The 21,514-nt window shown below is 46.4% G+C and overlaps 1 protein-coding gene across 3 annotated transcripts in view; it reads right to left on the bottom strand.

Moving 5' to 3' along the window:
• Window positions 1-21,514, bottom strand: part of SPEN (spen family transcriptional repressor) — a 66,158-nt gene that overhangs the window by 1,337 nt on the left and 43,307 nt on the right. For 2 of the 3 annotated variants that reach the window (XM_080564381.1, XM_080564382.1), the window contains 8 exons: window positions 21,077-21,228; window positions 18,611-18,736; window positions 17,914-18,027; window positions 14,815-14,915; window positions 3,768-11,706; window positions 2,771-3,184; window positions 1,592-1,786; window positions 942-1,100 (listed from right to left, as the gene is read on the bottom strand). In XM_080564381.1, the coding sequence (XP_080420507.1) occupies window positions 942-1,100; window positions 1,592-1,786; window positions 2,771-3,184; window positions 3,768-11,706; window positions 14,815-14,915; window positions 17,914-18,027; window positions 18,611-18,736; window positions 21,077-21,228 (9,200 nt within the window). Of the gene's footprint in view, window positions 1-941; window positions 1,101-1,591; window positions 1,787-2,770; window positions 3,185-3,767; window positions 11,707-14,814; window positions 14,916-16,622; window positions 16,737-17,913; window positions 18,028-18,610; window positions 18,737-21,076; window positions 21,229-21,514 lie in introns of all 3 variants that reach the window. The other variant, XM_080564380.1, reaches the window with a different exon arrangement.

The following is a 21,514-nucleotide window of genomic DNA, read 5'->3' as shown; positions in this document are numbered from 1 at the left end:
GCAGGTGAGAGTGGGGCAGGGCAGAAATTCAGCGAAAGGTTTGCAAAAAGGCAGCCTCCGCTCTCCCCCTCTGCTGGACATCTTCGCTTGGATTTTAAAGGTTGCCCGTGATTCTATCAAAGCGAGTGAGTGACAGAGCGAGGCCTGAGATTCCACGCCCCTTCTTGTTTTGAAAAGAGGGAAGTTACAGCTTACGTAAGCACACAAATACCAGCCGTGCTGGCCTAAAATGCTTTAAATTGAACACTCAGATGACTTTTGGTGCTCTGAAAGCACCATAAAACAGTGCACGTGTATTAAAAAGGAGAAGCTGTTGAGTGAGGCAGGTGCGGTTCCCAAGGCAGGGAGTTTCTCCACAACAGGGCCATAATAGCTGGCTGATTTCACCATGAAGCACAGAAAATTCCCATTTTTTATCATTTCAAGCTTATGTTTCAGCGGTTGCTCTGAGCACTGACCACTTAGTCTGAGGGGCTGTTTACCCAGAACAGATTAAATTTGATTCATTGAAGCAACGCATCTGGAATAAATGCTCCAAATTAGCAAAGCCAAACATTTTGTCGTTATGCAGTGACAAGCAAGAAAACACCAGGTGTTCTGGTATTTATGCAAGGAAGAAGCGAGGGCTCTACTTTCAACACAGAAAAAGCGCTGGAAAAAGGTTTTCTTTTCAGCCAAAGATGTAGGGCTGTGAAGAATGAAAACAGTTTGTTTGTTTTTGGTTTGCATTCAGTAATTATCTCGGTGTGCTGCAATGCATTTTGACTAGTGATGTAACAAGCCAGCATGGTAAATGTGGAGGGTTTGTTTCAGTGATAAAACAAGGCACCCTAACTACAACCTCGCGTAAAGACCTGGGGGGGAAGGCTGCAGGTCCCACTATCTGTGCATGACTTCGATTTAGTTTACCCACAAAGTTTCACCACTTTCCTTGCCAATACCTGATTAGAGCCAGGGTTGGGAACGTTGATGATTCCTGCAGCTTGTTTAGCCTGCAGGTAGCTGATGAACGCAGCCTTAAGTGACTCAGTCTGATTCACTACATCTTCCTGGTCTCGTCCGCAAGGCAAGGCCAGTAACAGACAGTAATCGCTCTCCACCTGGAAAGAAAATACAGCAATTAAGTCAAATGTTTGCTTGGAACAGGCCCATTCCTGACGTACATTCATTATCTGTAAGCCCTTGGTGGAAAATCCCCTCTTTGAACTCCTTCGAAGTTTGTGCGGGTGTTGCGAAAGATGTGCTGACAGCTCGGCCAGCTGGGAGATGGCAAATGGGACCAAAACGACTCGCTTCCGTGGCTCCCACCTTCCACGCCACTCCGCCAGGTCAGAGCCAGCAGAGTTTGTTCCGTGGCTGAAGGACGGGTGACTTTTCAAAGGTAGTTTCCTGACTCTTTTTCTCTCACCTGAATGCAGAGTGACCACCCGCAACCTGCATTACACGCAGGGCCAAAGGAAGTACGCAGCTATTACCAGGATCCCAAAGCAGCACGAACCGAGTAAAAAAGGGAGAAGCGGTGGGTTTTGCTAGGTTTATCTTCCCGAGCAGGCAGCCTCGCCCGCCCCCAGCCCCGCCGCCCGCTCCATACCATCATCCTGCGCGCGACGCCCTCCAGCTGCGAAGCCTCCAGGCGCATGCGCTGCGCGATCCTTAGCGGAGGGCCTCCCTCCGGCGCGGGCAGGGAGCGGTGCGCCAGGACGTTGTTCCCAGAGACGAAGTGGAGCTGGACAGCAGCCGTGTCGTTTTTTAGCGCCAGAAGGCCCTGCCACACAATTGGGTATTTCTGCAGAGAGAGGGAGAAGAAATCTTAGCACGAACGAACAAACGGAACTCACAAGAAGCGCTTTCCTCTGTTCAAGAGGGATCTTAATTGTGACGGAAACCCCATCTGAGCTGCTCGTTTGCCTCTAATACTTTCACAGGCAATTAAGACACCACTGCTTTGTTCTAAGCACTTGGCACTGATGTAACATCTTATCGCCCTTCGTACGCGCCAGTCCAGGCTTGGGTTAGGCCCTGCTAAATCAGTAACTCAGTCCTTTTATTTCCAGCTGGCCGCGATGCCTGGGTGGCTCCCTTCATCGTAACATCAGAGCACTTCCCCATCTTTCACAAGCGATGTCAGCCTCCCACACAGCGCGAGTCAGAGCAGGGCTCTTACCAAATGTTATTTTCTCTTTTACAAATGGAGAATTTAGAAACAGCAGCACCAGGAGAGTTGCTCAAGGTTACACAGGAAATATGTGGTGCTGAACACGACTCTCGGCTCCTGGTCAGCGCTCTCAGACGTGCCTGTTCCTAAGCCTTCTCCCTCCTCTCTGTCATCCTGTTTCTAGCCTTTGGGAGGGTGTCTTTTTCTTTAAATAAAATACACCATCACTCTTTCTTTTCATCACCTTCCCAGGAGCAGCTGACTGTAAAAATGATGCAGCACTGCCTGCCTGAGCCTGCAGGCTGTTTGAAACATGACTGAGAGAAGCATAAGCTGCTCTCACTCCGTTCACCACGGCGTTAACGGCACGCTGAGGCTCCAGTAAATGCCATGTAAATGTGAACACAGCTAAGAATTCACCGGGGACAGGAACAACCCAGGAAGCAGACAGATGAGCGCATTCGCCACATCTGAAGCATCTGATGCAAGAGATGTTAAATTTTGATGCCACACACGAGGGGAGCTTGGCAGAACCTCACTGACTATTTCTCTCCCGACACTGAGCAAAGAGCGCGCAGCTCCTTGGCCAGAAGACGACGATGGAGCAATGCTTACCGTCAGAAGCTGAACCATATCCACAGGTCTCTGCGAAACAGGGTGAGGAGACGGATCCTGTTTCAGGGCGGACTGGGGCTCAGGGCGGTTGAGGGACAGCCCTGGTGGGGCCCCGGGGCCCGACGTCGTCGGGATGAACAGCGATTGCTTGGGAACTGCCTGAGGTTGGTGGGGTGACGGAAGCTCCTGTTTCATCGAAATGGCAACAGGCGAAGGGTAGGAGGTCTGGCCTGTGTCCGCTTGTGCCCTCTGCAGGTGGACGTGAGGGTCTATCTGCGCTGCATGCCTATTTACAGTGGGGTGGTGACTCTGTTCGGGCCCCGCTGCCGGCGGGCCCTTGGGGTCCTGGGAGATCTGTGGAGTCTTGCTGCGTCCGGGCTGGCTGGGGTGCGAGTGCTCGCCCTCCGGGAGACCCTGGGAAGCAGGCGGCGGGGGACAAAGGAAACGTTTCAGGCCGTGGGTGTATCAGAGCTTGTTGGTTCACCGATAAGGCTGCCAGGACACCGTGTGAGCACATCTCCACACCACTGCGCGCACCTGCCCTGCTGCAGCAGTGCCTGGGCCAGCCTCCCCTCCCCAGGCCAGCAGCCCTCGCTCACACCTGAGAGCTGGAATCACATCCCCCTGGCCCTGCTCTGCAGCCCCGACCATGCCATCCATCCCAGGAAGCTTGTCGGACCCATGCGCCACCTTGATGCTGACAGTTCTCCCCCCAGGACCTCTTCCTCTAGAAACCCCCAGGCAGGCATCACGCTTTCTGTTTTTTTGAGTCCTAGAATGGTTAACAAAACACGTTTCTTTACTTCAACCCCTATTTCCAAAACAAAATTGAGTCCTCTCGTGCTTTTGGGGACAAACTTAAATTGGGCTGGGAGACTGTACCCACACAGAGAGCTCAGTTCAGCTCCTGCGATCATGCAGAAACGCACTGGGGCTGCCATGAGCTCACAACGTTTGTGATTTCAGCAGGAGGAGAAGGAACAGCCGCATTTCTCACCTGAGACGGGGTCATGCTCCGGGAAGGCAGCCCGATGGGCGACGCGCCCGGGAACTGCGGATGCCCGAGCTGCGCTGCCGTGTGGTAATTCCTCATGTCGCCGTACACAGACCGGTAGTCGTGAAAGGAGCTGCCCGCGGGGTGCATGATCTGTACGCCGTGAGGTACCACCACCGGCTGCGTCAGCGGCAGCCCAGGGAGCTGGCTGCTGGAAGGGACGCTGAGGAGCCGGGGCTCGCTGTGAGGAGAGTGGGCCATCTTGCTTTCGGAGGACTTGGGCGTCTCTTTCCCAGGCTGCGGGGTCTTGCTGACAGGGGGCGTTTTCACAGCCCCTTCGGGTGTTCGGGATTGTCTGGTTTCCGAGTGGTGCTCACCCACCGCGGCCATGTGGGGGTGCATGATCATCCTCACATCCCGGGGGACGTTGTACTGGTCCAGCCTGATGCTCGTGGGGTGCATGCGGTAATCCGGCTGCATCACCAGCACGTCGGGCTGGACGGGGGCTGGCCCCCTGCACACCGTGGTGTGGTGGTAGTGCATCTCCTCCTCGGGGGGATGCTGAGAAGACAGAGGGGGCATGACGATGTCTCTTATCGGCGCTGGCTGGGGCGTGCTGGATCGCTGAGGTTTAATTTCTATCTGAGGTTGCAGAGCAGCTCTGGGGGAGTGGAGCGCTTCTGGGCGTATGCCGTAAGGAATACCGGAGAGAGGAGGGGTGTTCATTCTCACCTCTCCTTGGGACAGGTGGCCCAGGGATACAGTCTGCGTGACGCTGTGTGGGGGCATGATGACGGATTGCTCCGGGTGCATGCTGGATATGTACTGAGGCACAGGGATTCCCGGCGCCAGCATGACCGGTGTGCTGCTTGACAAAGCCGGAGACGACGTGCTGCCAGGATGACAAGCCCGTGGGAACGGTGACGGTGAGTGCCCGCTCGTACGTGGCGAGTGCGGCTCCTGTTTGGTGACCCCCAAGTGCGAAATAGCCCGCTCGGTTGGGGTGCTGGGTCCCGAGCTGACGTGGTTCGCTTCCGAATGCATCTTCCCAGAGAGGGAAGGGTGGTGAGGACTGACTCCGGGACTCAGGTTGGAGGGCTGCAGGGTCTTGGTCTCCACTTTCAGAGCAGCCGGATCAGGCAGTTTTTTGTTCACGACCATCTGGTTGTGAACCAGCACAGGTGGAGTGTTTACAGTCTGCGTGAGGACCTTGCCAGGCTGAGAGGCCGGAGGCTGGACAGAAAGGTGGGCTGAGTCGGACTTCTCCAAGGTAGCGCGCTCTTGTTTGACAGAGGAGATCACGGGTGACGTATTGTAAGGCTGCGTTCCTAGTACCAAAGAAGAGTGGGTGGAAACAGTCCCATAACCCGTGGAGGTCTGAGAGCCTTTTGGCGTCGGCTGAGATGGAGTAATAGGCTCCTGTTTAATCTGAGACTTGGATACAGACTGCTGAAACTCTATGTCGACAGCACTGGCTGGGGGAATCTGACTGATCTTTGCACTAATTCGCTGAGGGCCTTCCGTCTTCTGTCCCGAGTAGCTCAGAAGCACAACACCTTCTGACGTGTTTACCCGCAGTCCTGGGCTGGACCCAGTCTCTACAGGCCGATCCTCAATGATAGACATCGATCCCGGATGAAACCTACTGTTGTCATTTGTGCTTGACCTCTGTTTAAATTTTGGTGAGGGGGCATTAACAAGACACGTCTGGGTCTGGGGAGCTTGCTTCACCAAGGTGATCCTCGGAGCCTCCTCTAGGTCAACGCTGTGGGGCATTCTGCTTATAACAGAAGTGGCTTTGGGAGCAATCACAGTACTTATCTTTTCCTTTTCACTGAACACTGGTGCTTCGGCCACCGGTGGGTCCAAAGCGTTAGTGACAGGAACTGCTGGCTTCTCCTCTGAAACTGGTTTTATGGCCTCTACGGCAGGGTGGAGAGGTGCCTCCTCCAAGCGGGGCGCGCTCACCGGCTCAGCGTGCGTCGTTGTCACATGCGTGGAGGTTATGCTCGTTGCCGAGACATATTTGGGCTCCATGAGGATCTTCCTCAAAGTGCTCGAATTTGTATCAATATCCGAGGCCTTTGTGTCAGGGGGAAGAGCGGGCGGTGGTGTGGAACGGGCACGGGGCTCCTCGTGCCTTACAATCCACTCCGGCACCTTGGCAGCGCTGGAGTGGAGGGGGACAATAGCAGTGGGCACTGGGGTGGGCAGCTTGGCCACGGCTGCTGAAGGAATGGTGGGTACGGCTGCATTCGGGGCGCTCGGCGGTGTGATGGGCGCGTTCTCGATGGGCGACCGTATCTTGAACGCACTCTGACTCCCCTCGTCGACAGGGACTGGCGGGGCAGCCAGCTCCAGAGGAGCCGGCGCGGGAGCTTTGGGAGAGGCGCTGCTCTCAGCGACAGCCTCGGGCACAGTGATGGCAACATCCACGGCTGCAGCCTTGCTGGCGTCGGAAGTGTTTGGCTCCACAGCTACCTGAGCAGCAGCTTTAGGTTGCTTTTCCTCCTTCAAGGCTTCTTCAGGTTTTGCCTTTACTTCGTTGGCGGGGGGAGACTTGCTCTGCACTCTCTCTGGCTCATAAGCGTTGACTTCAGTGGCATCGCCCTTTCTGCCCGTGCTCCTTTTGCGTCTCTGCCGTGTGGTTTTCTGACGGCCTTTTTCCTTCCGAGCGACTTCAGCCTCCTGTAGGGTCTCGGCCTCCTGCGCGGAGTTTGACGATTCGCTGAAGCTGACTTCTGTGTCCTTGCTCTCCGTCTCCACCACCAGCGGGGCAGAGCCGGGAACCGGCTGCACCGGGGGCTCAACAGCAGCTTCTGTTTCTAGGATGTTGTTCACTGCCTGATCGGTCTCAGGCTCCATTTCCTCCCGAGGTGACGGTAATACCAGTGGCTCAGCCGGGATTTCCGCTTCTGATTCGGCGGGATAGGTGGGGGGTGCAGGAAAGCTTTCCGTCTCCCCAGAAATATCATTGATGATGGAGCCGATAGCTGCTGCCAGCTCTGTTTCACTAGCCTGATGGGCGGGTTTATCTCCTTCCTCCTCCTGACGAACTTCAGACACGTCTGCCGTCGGCTCTTTGTAGGCAGTAATTGACGGAGGAGTTTCGGTGAGTTTTGCAATATTCTCCACAGCCTGCTCGAGCTCAATCTGTTTTGCTAATTGGGCAGCTTCAGGGGATTGCTTTGGCTCCCGCATCACCTCTTTTTCTGTTTCTTGGAATGAATCTTCTACCTCATTCTTAGCAAAATGGGGTGGCAAGATATCCTCCTTTGGGGGGCTTTTGATTTTTGCCGGTGACACCGCCACGGGCTCTGCCTCTTCCTCAGCTGGCCGCAAGGCGCCCTTGACTTCATCAACGTTGAGGCGTATTTCTACATTTTTGAGACACACGGATGCTTTATCTACAACAGTTTTGGTATTTTTATACCTTCCCCTTTTGGATTTCGTAACCTTTTCTGGCACTGGCTTCTTCTCAATAATCTCAACTGTGGGGATTTCTAGCTGGTTTTTCTCTGCATCCAGTTCTTTCCTATCACGTTTCTGTTCACTTGCTGTCAGTTCTTTCTCAGTTGCTTTTGCTTTATTGCTGTTGTCACTAACACTCGATTCCTGACCGCTCCTTTCAGCAGCATCTTCAGATTCAGCCGAGATATCGGCTTTCGGTTCGTTCTTCCCTTTCTTCCCCTGCTGGCTAGTCGCAGCCGATGAGTGACTGTGTGTCAGTTTCTGGGATCTAGGAGACCTCCAGCCCTCCACAGGCTTTGGAGCTTCCACAGCTTCTTTAGTTTCAGTCTCCTCCACCTCTTGTTGCACCGGTTCTGTCTTTATTGGAGAGATCTCCTCCTCCGGCTTACGGCGGGTTTTTGGAGGTCTTCCTCTTCTTGGGGTTGTAGGAACGGTTGTCACTGTTTCCTGCGGTTCCTTTTCCCCTCTCTTCCTGGTGGATCTAGTGACCTCCACAGAGTCCTTCACAGGAGATGGGCCTTCATTGTCTCCTGTGGTGGCATAGACTGACCGTACGTTTCTGCGCCTCGTTCGGCCTATGGGCAAGCTTGGCTCCACGTTTTCTGGCTCTGCAGCAGAACTAGGGGATTTAGCAGCATTCCTTGAAACTTTCTCTGCTTCCACTTTCAATTCAGAAAGCTTCTGCGTTTCCCCACGAGGAGAGCTTGACCTTTTGAGTTTTTCACGGTCAATTCTTTCGCTCTTCCTCGTGACGGGCTTTTCTGTGATGCTAGCTGTGGCTGCCTGCACAGGAGTCTTGGAGCGTTTACTCTTGTAGGACTTTTTATCTTTTACAACAACTGGAGGTTCAACTTCCATATCATTGTCAGAAACGGGAGGCAGCACCTCAACAGCTGCCTCCACCTTTTGACTCACGCTAGCATCAGCATTGGAGGAAGGCAGAGGATTTTCTTCCTTAGGTTCAGCAGCCTCATCAGACTTCTGAACTAGCTTAGGTGGAGGTGGAACCGACTGGGCAACTTCAGGTTCTGGATCTACACTGATGTCTCCTGGAGAAAACGAAGCTCCAGGAGTAGGAGGCTTGGTATCCAAGTATGAAGGATGCTCTGTTGCTACAGCATCTTCCTCCGGTGCCAGAGTTGTAGGAACAACTTCTTTACTAGCTTCGATGACTGGCGGAGGTTCAGTTTGCTCAGGTGGTTCAATTTTGACAGGAGCAGCAAGCTCAGGAAAAGGTTTTTGTTCTTCTGCTGTAGAAGCAGGCTCAGATGGTTTTTCTTCTTTTACAGAAGCTGTTTCCACTACTATTTTTTCATTCGCTACCTTCTCAGAAGCAACTGGTGCTGGATCCTGCGGTAAGGCAGCGACTGGGGAAGGACCAACCACTGAGGAAGTTTTATGTTCTGGTTCTTTACTATCAGGAACCGTTTCTGGTGTTTTGGGCCGATTCTCTTTATCTTCCTGTTTTTCCACTTCTTTGGGTTTCTGGTCTTTCTCCTTTTCTTTTTGCTGCATTCGCGTTAGTTCAATAAATCTACTGTGGAAAAGAACAACTGGTTCTTGCACCAAATCAGCTGCACTGTTAGTCCCATCAGAGGAAGATTGTCTCCCATACAATCTACCAGAAATGAAGTCAAGATCATCGTCTTTTCTCTCTAAATGCTGCAGGCGCTTAGAGTCCTGTTCAAAGATTGAACTATGCAAAAAACGAGAAGCAAACAGTTCCTGTCTCTCTTGTTCTTCTTCTTTATGGTCTTCTTTCTTATCATCCAGTTTTCCACCTTCTGAATCAGTCCTGATTTTTTTCTTTTTCATATACCAAGATGGAATAGGTCTCGGTGCAGAGTCGACTTTCTCTTTGTCTTTATTATTTCTAAAACTAGCAAATCTTGAATCCCAGTCTAGAAAGGACCAGTTTTCTTCTCTGGAGGAAGAGAGTGATTTAGCTCTTTCAAGCAAGGCCTTTGTGTCCGGTGTGATTGTCTTGTCCAATGCGAAAGAGTAAAATTTGTTTCTTTCTAGAGAACTTGACAGTCTTTCCTCTCTTTCGCGGAACTTCTCTTCTCTGTCCCTTAATAAAAAAGATAATCTAGAACTCTCTAACAAAGACGAGGCTTTCGGAGAATGGGGCTTGTTTTCACTGTCATCGTCTGAGTCTGAAGGCACCTCCCCTGGTTCCAGGTCTCGTACAGACCGCTTGCGTATGCTATCTCTTTTGACAATGCTGCTTGGAAAGCTGATATCAACTCTACCAGGCTCCTGTTTCACTTGTGTTTCCCATCTGCTTGAGTCATCTTCAGAACTCAGGACAGACAGTTTTATTTTAGCCATTTCTGCCATCTGCTCCCTCCTGCTGGAATCATAAGGATTAAATTTCAGAGAATCCTCCCTCACAGTCATATTGGAGTATGAAAGACCCTTTTCTTCTATTTTAGGTGACTCTTTGGTTTCCTTTAATGGCATTAGCCTCGGAGAATCTAGTGTGTCGTCATCTTCGTGGAAAGGGAATTGTCTGATGCTAGGTGAACAAGATGTCCTCTCAGAGTCTTCACTCACCTGACGAGAACTTCTGTAGTTTCTTTCTCTTTTAGTGCTAATCTCAAAGTCAAATTGGTCAGTCTTTTTCCTTTTACTTGGTGGAGAGTCATCGGTGACATCTTGCGGAGGTTTTCCCACCTCATGGACCAAGCTCCGTCTTTCATACTCATCTACATCTTTCTTTGGACTGCCGAACTTCTCAGATTTTGCTATCTCCATTTCCAGCTGCTGTTTTAACCTGCGACTTTGCTCCATTTGTTTCCTGTAACTTTGTGTGTGGTCAATGTCAATGCCAATTTTCTCCTCTGTATCAGTTGACTGAGGTTTCTCTTGGCCAAGCTTATGGTCAGCTGCATCTTCAGGAAGACCAGCGTAATTCTTCCTTGCGTCCTCTCTCTCAGTTCCTTGTTCATCTAGTAGCTGTGCTTGTTTATGCTGGGGTTTTACTGGATTCAATTTTTTAGAAGGGAGTTCTTGAACTTCTACTGGCTCATCAGCTGCCTCAATCAGCCTCGCCTGCAGATCTAGAGTGGGACGCATGCCAATCCCACCAACATTAAGAGTCTCCTGAATTTCTTTGGGACTAGTAACAGGAATAAGTCTTTCCAGTTTCATTTTTTTAGATTCCCTTTTAAGCATCTCCTTCCTTGGGGGTTTTCTCTCTAATTCTCCTTCCCTTAACACTGTCGCTTCTCTAGATGAAGCTGTTGTATCAAGTTGCTTTTTCAAAGCCATGCGTGTATCCTCCTCATCTTGGCTGCTTCTTTTCGCTTCCAGTTTTTGCCTGTCAGGCTTCAGATTTGCATCCGCAAAACGCCTTTTACGAGCCTCCAGCTTATCTAAATCCACTGCATTTGCCCCCTCAGAAGGTTGCTCTGTCTTCAAGTGCTTTTTGGGTTTCAATTTTCCCTCCTTATCAACCACTTCTACATGACTGGCAAGGGCTTTCTCTTTTTGTACCTTGGTTCTGACAGGTTCCAGTTTAGACTGATCAGACTTTGTTTGCTCAGCTTGAGATGCCTGTGTTTTTTGCTCAAGAAGTGGGGACTTCATAGTGTCGTTGTCAAGCTTTGCTCTCAGTTTCTCCAAAGCAGGCTGATCAATAACTTTCCCTTCCTTTTCTTTTACTCGGGTCAACACGACACAGGGCATTAGTTCTAGGCGGTTTTTAGCTGTCCCTTCTTTGTCACCTCTCTCTTTACTTTGTTTACTATTACCCTTTAATTTTTCAGGGCTGGGCTCTCTCTCATTCTCTTGATCTGTTTCAGAAGACTGAGAGCTGGGAGAATGGAGTTTTGCTTTTCGTTTTTGCTTATCAGTTTTCTCCTTTTCTAGTTTTTCTGGCTTTTCCTTTCTCACCAAGCGTTTGTCTTTGTCAACTCTCTCCTGGTCGAAAGCTCGCTCCTTCTCTGTTTTTTCGTTTTTTGCGTAGCGTTCTACACGGGCTTTGTCAAGCTTGTCGTATCGTGGAGGAGACAGAGAGCTGCAGCTTCCACTGCGATCTGATGATCTGCTGTAGATCCTCCTCTCTGAATCGCTCTGCAGCCTTTCTGATTGTGAGGGAGATGCTCCAGGACTCTGCGGACGCCTGGAGTGCGTTGGACTCTGGCTACGTTCAATTGGTCTCCTCTCGTGATCTCTGTCGCGATCGGATTCAAACCGTTCCCTCTCCCTCTCCCTCTCCCGTTGCCTGTAACTGTACTCCCTTATATCCTGCTCATATGGATCGCCCCTGTAATCCCTGTACTCGCGTGGGTCATCGTAGTATCGTGGGTCGTAGTAGTCTCCTTGGTAGGGATCCCATTCTGCGTAAAATTCTCTGCCTCGAGCTGGATATTCTCGTCGAGGATCTTCAGGATATGTCCCAGGAGTCCTAACAGTCTCGTAGTAAGTACGATCAGGGGCATATTCGTAAGATCCTCTTCTTTCATCTCTGCCAAAAATAAAAACAACAGGGTGATTAGTTTTCCCTCTCAACCAATGTACTGCAGTACTGCCTTCTATGCCATGCAGGGGGATAATTTTACAATAATTTCTTTATATGTGTATCAAGGCAACTGTACACAGCTGCACAGAGAGATTTAACAACAATGAATCAGCGCACAGTGGATTAAATGCTTTGTTAGCTTCAAACACTGTATGCCCTTAATTGGTCATTTAATGACAGCTTTGCCAAGTATCTTTTCATCAGCCTTACTGCTTCATTTTTGCCAAATTCAAATGCTGCATTAAATTAAGGTAAAACCTGCACAGCACCTGTGCAAACACACAGCCTGTCATGGTGGAGAACACCCTACCTCAAGAAGCAGAGACAGTTTCTACCTACCTCTGAAAACACGAGTCAACTCAAAATTCAGAGTTGGAACTTCTTCGTGGCTAAGCAGTGAAGTGGTAATAAGATTTCTTTAAAAATCCTAAACTCTTTAAGTGATCTTTTAATTCCAAAATTAACTCCTTTACTGCATGTGATATGCTGACATTGCCTATTTACAGACCAAGTCAACAAAAAAATCAGCCTGTTCGTGAGAGCAGGTGAATTCTTAGGAAGCACTTAGCAAAATTTATCAAGCAACTAGCATTATTATCTCGATACCCCCAAACTGCAAAAATAAACCATTTCTAACACTGAACATGACTCTTTGGCATAAGGGGTAGTATACACGGGAGGCACAGAGCTGGTATTCCCATTTTCCACCATTACAGAGCATTTTACATGCTCTATTTCACATAGGCTAATTTAGCTTCATAGTTTATGTTTTATGCTGAAAGCTGGTAGCTTCCACATTGTAAGAAATGTACAACAAAACAATAATACACAAAGAAATACTGGGCTAAACACCCACCAAAGACAAAAAAAAAAACATTCTGCAAGCAAAGTAGGATGTTGTGAAAGGCAGCTGTGGGTAGATGGATATGAAAAAGGGAGTTGCCATGTTTGTTAACTTTTCATTTTAATCAACAAATACAAAAACAGATTCAAAATGCACCATTTGTATTTAGTAACAATTTGATGACAGAAACAAAGGAGAGACTGGCTACTCCACACGTCCAAGCAGTCTCCTCCACAACTGAATAATTTATGAACTATTAAGAGGCTCATACGATAAATGGCCCTTCTGCACCTCGCATCGCTCCACCTGCACTCTGCCCCTGGAGTCATCGCTCCTTCAGGGCTGTTGAGTAACAGCAAGAAACCCCAGGCAGCTTTGAACAGTTGTGATATTACAAAACTCAACCTCACACAAAGATATTCCAAAGACATTCCAGCCTCCAGCCTCCCACTCAAGAAATCCCATTTATATTCTCACAGCCCACGGACTGTGGAGAACTGGATATCCTCAAGTTCACATCGGTCTATTCAGGGTGAAACACTACATGATCTGGGTTTTGTAGTGGCTGTGGAAAAGAACACTTCCAGATTTTCTGAAGGCACGCACAGTACTCTGGTTTTGGGAAGATCTGAGATTAGTGCTGTATTAACCTGGGGATATTATTCTATAATGTAATCATCAGTGCATTCTCTGATGTTAAAGCAACAATTATTTTTCTTTGGGTCCTATTTAGACTGGGTACAACCACAACTTAAGAGAACCTGGTTAGTGCAGTTCTTAGCATCATTGCTATGGACCATGAACTGCCAGAAGGAGCTTGGAAGACTGGAAGATGCAGAATGACGAGACACACTGCAGAGCTCGCTCAATCACTCCGTGATTCATTACTCCTAAGTGTCTAGTAATGACTATGTGAACATAATGACAGAAAAGGAAAAACAAGACTAGCATGTACCCAAGTATCAAGTTGTTCCAGAAAGTGTACAACTCAGAATTATTTCACAGCAAAGACAAGCCCAGCTGACTTCTGTGCATTAAAAGACATCTGAAAATGCACTACTCTTTTCTCAATTTGGTGTTGTTCAGAGGAAATTACTGCTGACTGCTTGCTGGCACATCACAACATCTGGCAAAGACTGGGGAATGCACACATTTATTTCCATTATGCAAATCCTGATTGCCAATTTCTAAACCCTCTTCACTTTTAAATCTGGCAATTTTGCATGTATGTTAGTTCAATCTATTTTGCTATAAAAAAACATTAAATTTATCTAGCACACAGGTACAATCAGTGTCACACTGGGCTTATTCGTAGGTGAAACAGAACCCTAACAATTAAGCCAGCCTCTGAAGGTAATAAAAACGCAGCCCCACAAAAAGAAAATGTTTTGCTTTTCAGCCTTCACCACCGTCACTAGTAATAAAAACACTGATGTTCTATTCAGTCACTGGAGGGAAAAAAAGAACAAAATGCAGAGTGCTTCTGTGCTGGCTGCTTTCAGCCAGGGTCTGCAGGCGTAAGTGACCATTCAGGGGGAACACAAGCCTTTGCAGCCTACACAAAATGGCCAGACACCAACATGACAGATGCTGCAGAAGGACATCAACACAGAATACATTTTTCATGTCAAAAAAAAAAAAGCACCCTCAATTGTATTTTATTGTTTATCAAGTTAACAAACTGACCTCTTGAAGGGAGTAGGTGGAAGACTAAATTTTACTCTGCTTAAGAGATGAGCAGCAGTAGCTTATCAGACTATATACATAACCTGTTAACATATACATTACTCCTGAGGGTATGGGTTAAGGCATTACAGATAAACTATTCTTTGCATTCTTAGCAAATGATGAATGACTCACAGCTGTGTCCTGATGACCCATCACCGTAACCTAAATACCGAACGTACATCATGCAGATGGCTGAAACCTCCACCTAAATACAAATTTTAGTTACCAACTGCACTTCAGATGTGTGATTTCCTGCCTGCCTTTATCACGTGCAGCTCAAGCCTGGCCAACCAAGTTAAAAAAAAAAAAAGTTGAGAAGGTAAAACACACAAATAGAATATTTTAAATAAAATTTTAAAAAGAAGGGTGAAGCTGATAGGAACAAAACCAAATGTTTGTTTAATGATTATAGCCTGAAAAAAAAGTTTAATTGTGCAATGCTGGAAAAGTAAGAGACTGCAATAAAAGTATTAGACACATGCCTTCTTTCTGCCAGCATTTCATAGAAGTCTCTGATATCTTGACCCGTTTTCTCCATGGAATGATAAAATGCCAACTGACTTTCTCGATTTGCAAAATCCACCTGAAAAATAAAAGGTAAATCACGTTCAGTGACAGAAGCAGCCCATTTTAACATCATTTCACCATCTGCTGCAAAATCTGAACATGGGAGCAGAACTGAAAATGGGGATGATACTCTTTAACGAAACTGATTTAATGATACTATTTAACGAAAAAAGGCCAAACACTTCTCAGAGCTGGCCCTATGCATCCCCAGGAAAAAAAGACCTTTCCCTCTTAACTCAGTGTAGCCGTGTGGATCTCTATATAATTACCTCCTTGCTGGGGTATGTTGTTTTAGCTGCAAGACCAGAAGCACATGAAAAGCTTCTGTTCAGTAAGCCAGCAGGAAAAATACACACTATTATCATGACATTGATGCTTTTAATGCTGCAACTCCATTTAAAGTTCCAAAGTCCCTTATATCTCAGCACGGTGCTATAGGCAGGTCAGTATTATTAATCCATTTCAGGCTGCACATTATTTGCCTGGGGTTATATACCAAGGCAACAGCAGGGATGGGAAAGGAACCAAGCATCCTGAATTGCAGCTCCCTATTCTAGCTGCTCGAAGATTGGCTGTTTTCTAGCCAAGTGTGACAACATTAAGAAGCTAATGGCATAGCTGGTGCCAAAAATGAAGGATTAGAATGGATTTAAGGTAGTGTATTTCACATAATGCAATTTTTTTTAACGTTCTAGGGGCTTTTTGTTGTTTTGGTTTTGTGTTTGGGTTTTTTTTAATCAGCCTAGACATTCATCAAGCCATAGCAATGGAGAACAGACATACACACATTAAGGGTGTTGCTTATTCCAAAGTTGCTAAGTAGCAAGACCCACAAACACAGGATATGAATTTTTTAAATGGCCACATATTTTATCCCGTATGAAGGCTACTTATGTTCAACCACCACACTTAGAAACTATAGTATATCCAACTCCTAACCCCAAGGGGTGTGAAGTTGCTAGGTTAATGCACCAGATGAGAGATTACGCTTGAAATCATTACCCACTCTTCAGGAGAGAAGAAAGGAGGAGAAGAAGATGATTCAGAGGGCTGGCTGACACCTCACGTCCCCACTTAGCGGAACCGATGGGACACTTGTAACAGGTTTTACCACATTCACCCAAATCCAAGCGGAATCTGTCAATGCTTAGTGTTGCTCCAGGAAACACTACTTTCCATCCATTTTTTAGAGCAGTGCATGTTTTCCCCTGTGTGACGAGCCAGGAGCTGCCACCACTAGAGCAGGCCGCATGTTTGGGCAGCCGTGCCCATGCCGCCTCGAGGATGAAGCCACCGTGAGGACAAGGCCACCACGAGGACGAGGCCACCACGGGCACCAGCAGCTGACAGGCAGCAAGCTGTCGCCTCATGGCTGTGGCCAGCTTGAGCCCTCGGGTTTCACTCTTTAACATAAAAACGGACAGAGCTTGCCTTGGATTCGGGTGAACGAGGCAGTAACACGGACACCAACACTCAGGAGCTTAGAGAGACAAGTTCAGCAAAACAAACGGCAGAATACTGGAAGAGGCTTTGTAGGTAACAGTTCAAGATACCCTAACATCTTGATAAGCCGAGTATAAAAATCGTTTAAGCCTTAGATATCTGGGACATACTTGTCCCACTAAATATTCCTTTTGACTGGCAGTCTGCAAATGCCAGCGTTTAAGGGGTAATGCCTAAATACAATTTGTTTCTTTTTTTTTTTGGAGGTCATTCTGCACACCTTAATTTTATTCCCACCGATTTTCCTCCCCTTGGTCTCTTTTACAGCTGCTTGTGCATATTCAATCTCATTGTAGAGAACCAGGGCCATGCCTTTTAAGCGGTCAAACACCACCTGTAAAAAACAAAAAAACAAAACAAAAACCAAATAAGAGCCTCATCCACAGGACTTAATGTCAGTCCCAACAAAATCCTAAGTCATGAGGATACCAGTAAGAAAATAATTTTTAGCAAGGTAAATTTCCATTCTTTTCTGATGAGGCATATTGTTATGAAGAGACAATAAAGGACACGGGACTGCTTTGAATTGTGGATATTGTGGCTTGAGGTATATTATGCCTTTATTTTGTTTTTCTGTATTTTACTTTTATTTTTTTCTCTGGTGACTGAGTTTTGTAGTTTTGCTTTGTTTACTTTTATTTTTTGAAAAATTTTCCAATACGTTTTAGGGGGGAAAAAAGGTAAAGGGAACATTTAATCACAAAATGGAAACAGTTTTTGTTATCACAGTCTGCAGTACCACTCAGTTGCTAAACGCCCAATTTCCAAATATTAGCTTCCTTTAGCAACACAGACTTATTATTCAAGCAACAACGGCTACAATAAAGAATGTCAAAGCTGCAACACAAACCCACACAAATTCTTAAGGAGGCAAGACCCTGATCCTGCGAAGATTTGCACACATCGCCCCACTTTAAGCACATCACTGTCCAACAGAAACGCACGGGACAACTCACATGCTTAAGTCGAAGCATGCGCACAAATCTCTGACGCCTGCTCGCGGCGGGGCTTGGCCGCATGCAGGGAACGTGCCCCCGCTGTGTAATGCGGGCATGTTGCACGGTCGTTGACTTTCTCTTTTCTTTCACATGCCTGTGTTAGTGTGAGTACCATAACTGCTTTTAAGAAGTCGTTTTTTGGTTTAATGAAAAAATATAGTCGTGTCTAATTATATAATTAGCATGCATGAGTATAACTAGGTAATTAGGTTGCTGTTCCTACAGTGGTTAGCATTCTAGATAAATTTTGTTGGGGAGAGACTGTACTGCACAAGAGCAACAAGTGGGTTCCACTACTCGTTATCTCGGCTCACTCCAAACACCAGCAGAGACTGCTCTACGTATCAGATCGACAGGATGCAAAGCTAGAGATCCCTGTAGGCCAAATTACACCCCAGAGAAAATTTCTCTATCTGAGCCATAAAGCCCTGGACAGTTGGGGTTGAAAGGACAGGATGTGAAGAAAGGAAGACAGTAACAACTTCAAACCAGACACCAAAGCCTCCCACCTACCTTTACCACAGGCCCGTATCGGCAGAAATGTCGAGTTAAATACTGATCCGTAACGTTTGTAGAAAGCCCATCTAACCACACGCAGTTTGTAGGCATGCTCTTTCCAAAACCCAGCTGAACACAAAAGGGCAAAACTTCCATCAGTACAATTCACAAGTGTTAAACTAACTGAACAGAGCACGCCTAATTAAGAGTTATTTGAAGAAAGCTAGTCATCTGTATGGGTTTTCTAAAATTAGCGTCTCGCGCAGGTGCAAGCAAGACAAAAATCAAATAGCAATTAATGAAAATAATTCTGCATGCTTAAACAAATACAATGTTTGACAACATTTGTTTCTTGTACAATTTGAATGCTTCTGGAAGGTGACAGGTTGACAGCTCTGGGGACTGACAGCCTCTGTTCATCGTCAGTAGTGGTACAGCTTCCCAGCACTGCCTTCAAGGAGTACCAGTACCTCTGCAAGCCAGAGAATGTCAGTCTCCAAATCTGCTCAATCTGGGCCTCCTTGCTGAGACAGCCAGCAACAGTGCTGATTAATCCCAAATCTGGTGGTGGTTGAAAACGTCACACTGTAATCTGACCTATGCATTAAAAAAACATCTCACTTCCATAGCCTAAGCTGATGCAAAATATCTTCTGATGCCACAAACAAAAGTAGCAGGGAGAAGGATACAGTCCGTGGGAGGGTTTCTTTACCTTGAGCCGGTTATTTCCAAGATATTCCCCATCCATCTTCTTAATTGCTTTACACACACTTGCAATATCACAGTACTGCAGGAATGCATACTGAGGAACACCATTCACTTTCTTAATGTCAATATCCTGGGGAAAAAAAGCAATCGACAGTCAGCAACAGGCGAAAAAGAAGATTCAACAATGTAAACTGAATCTAAATGATTTTTTTTCCTGAGACTCACATGGCACAACGCTCTCTGTTTAATTAATGTTCCTTTCACAGAGAGGATTTAAACATTAGTAGACTGTTAAAAAACTTTGCTGCTCTGTTGTATCTCATTCAGTGGTAAAACCAAATCCTTACTGATGCAGGGACAGCTCTTCATAATGCAGACTTAAAATTCAACCCCGCAGAAGGAAGCCTGACCTGATCAACAAACAGTAGCTTTGGTTTGCTAATATGTCAAGAAGAGACAACACAGAATCAAAGAAACACATATTAATTTTTGCTTGTAAAGGCTCAAGAGGAAAAAAAACAACCTGCTCCAATCCTCATTTCTGATCCAAGAGCCAAGCAGGGCCTTTTTTCCAAATAAACTCGATGCATCCTATTCCTAGAAGCAGAAAGTGATGCTGGATGTATCTCTTGAACTGACCTGGCCCTGATGTGGCAAAGGCAAAATAGAGCCAAAATTCTGAGCACTGTGAAATCACTGAAGGATCCTAAGGCACCACGGGCCCATTCAAAAGTAGGTGCAGTCACAAGAAAGCTGTGGAAGCCTAATAAAGGCTCCTTTTAAGTGATTTTTTGAAAACAGCAAGCCTGGAGTTGACATTTGGTTAACATTCAAGCTCAGCACTAGTACTGGCAAATGTACCAAAAGCCTCTGAACAAGCTCATGATGTTATGATTCATTCTGAGCTGAAAATAGAAGGTAAAGTGTTTCATTTTATTTTTTTAAATAGCACAAGCTTCCCTTTGTGAGCTACATGCCAATGCTACCACACGAATTTAAGAGCAAACATTCCAACATTCAGGACAGACTAATTTCATGGTTAATAAATTTAGGGACAAGGCAGCGGTTTGATAAGGTCTCTCCCAAGAACTCTTTAGCTGGGAGAACAGAAGTAAACAGGGAGATTTACACAACTGTTAGAATTCGATAGCCCTGGCCTAATGATTTAAATGGAATACTAATGGAGGACTACATTTCCAAGTGTCTGAAGTAGCACTATTGCAACTGTGGCAAATTATACCTGACCACTCACCCTAGGCAAGCAATTTCTTCTGACAGGCAAATAAAACACCATTACTTTGCTCACTATCCACTGGAAAGGTTATAAAGCTAGTCCCTTTTGCACCTAAGCTTGTAAGTTTTCATGGAAATTCTGCAGGGCAGCACTGCTGCTGAATTCTGGCCGATTAATAATGTTGACAATACACCACTATTTCACAGAAAAACCAATTTAAGAGACAGTGAACTACTACTGATAAGCATCTTTATCAGGACAGCTCAGCTGGTATAACATTAGAAAAGGGTTTAAGCCACAGACACTGTGAATTCATAAATCAGTGCTGATGTCAAGATTACAGCAAAGGCAGGATGCACAATTGCTGCCAGACATAACAAAATCTAAATTCTTTGTTTGCCCACATCATACATGGAAGCATGCCTCCCCTCTTTTTACAGATACCTCAACAGTGACAACAATATTTAAGCGCAGAACAAATAAGGCAGCCACAGCCACCAGAAGGGTACAGTGAGTATACAGAATAAACTATTAGTGCAGAAGCTCAGGTTCAATTAATTATACTCACTGAAGATAATTACTTTACTTTTCTGGAAAATCTCTCTTAAATGCAATATTGATATGACTTGATAGAAAGTGGCGTGAGGAGAGGAGAGGGGAAAGATTGCTGTTCTATCTCATGCAGATCAGCCTGCTCAGCTGAAAACCCAAATCCCGCATGTGTCATCACCGATCCATCTGCTCAGTGCCTCTTCTGCCCTATTGTCAGCGAACAGACTGTCATAGCTGATGGCTACTGCCACATGCAGCAACTAAACCCTTTGTTTCAGAAATCAACAGGAAACGCAGACTTCGCAGAGCCCTACTGATTAAATGTGAAAGTAACGCTAGGCATATTTATATCCAAACTACCCAGCTATGCTTTTTTGCAAACCCTCTGAGCTAGCAGAAAGATTTGTCTCTTACGAACGCTCCCAAGACTGTTTCTATTGCTAAGTTATTTCCTCAATACACTTGCACTAAGATTTCACTCAAAATGCAAAGAAAAGCTTTCAGGTACATTCTAGCAAGACGAATGACTCAGATTCTTATAAAAGGACTGAATTATCTGTCATCGACATCATGATTTACCACCACTCGTAGCATTTTACAGGTCTGTACAGAAAGAATGTGCAATAATACCCTACATAGTAAAAAGAAAAAATAGAAAAAAATGAAGAAAAAGAATTCACATACCACTATGCCACCAAAGCGCTGAAAGATGTTGCGAAGGTCATGATAGGTTGTTGTTTTCTCCAGGTTGCCAATGAAGAGAGTTCTTGTTGCTTTTGGGTGAAACTCATCTATCCTTTCATCCAAAGGACGAAATTCATTCTCGCTTTCTGTTTCTAGAAGCAAAAGAGAGTGAGAAATTTTTAATGCACTGGGGTGTTTTTCATGTGGGTTTGTTTCGTGTTGATTTGTTTGTTCAAGTCTACTTCCTGACAAGCAGATATGATCTGAATGAGACTAACCAATGTCTCTGACAAAAATAATGTAGTACTATACTTCTGAACTGTGTTATTTATGTGGAGTTTGAAAGGTCTACATCATGCCACTGGATGAGCACTGAGCACCTTTAGATGAAAAGTAGCTGCCTTCTGCATCTGCTTCTCTAGAAAGTTATTCTTTTCA

The sequence above is a fragment of the Anser brachyrhynchus genome (assembly GCF_964034855.1).
Source record: "Anser brachyrhynchus genome assembly, chromosome: 21".
NCBI lineage: Eukaryota > Metazoa > Chordata > Aves > Anseriformes > Anatidae > Anser > Anser brachyrhynchus.
Note: the sequence above shows the minus strand (reverse complement) of the source record. Positions and strands in the feature narration are given on the sequence as shown.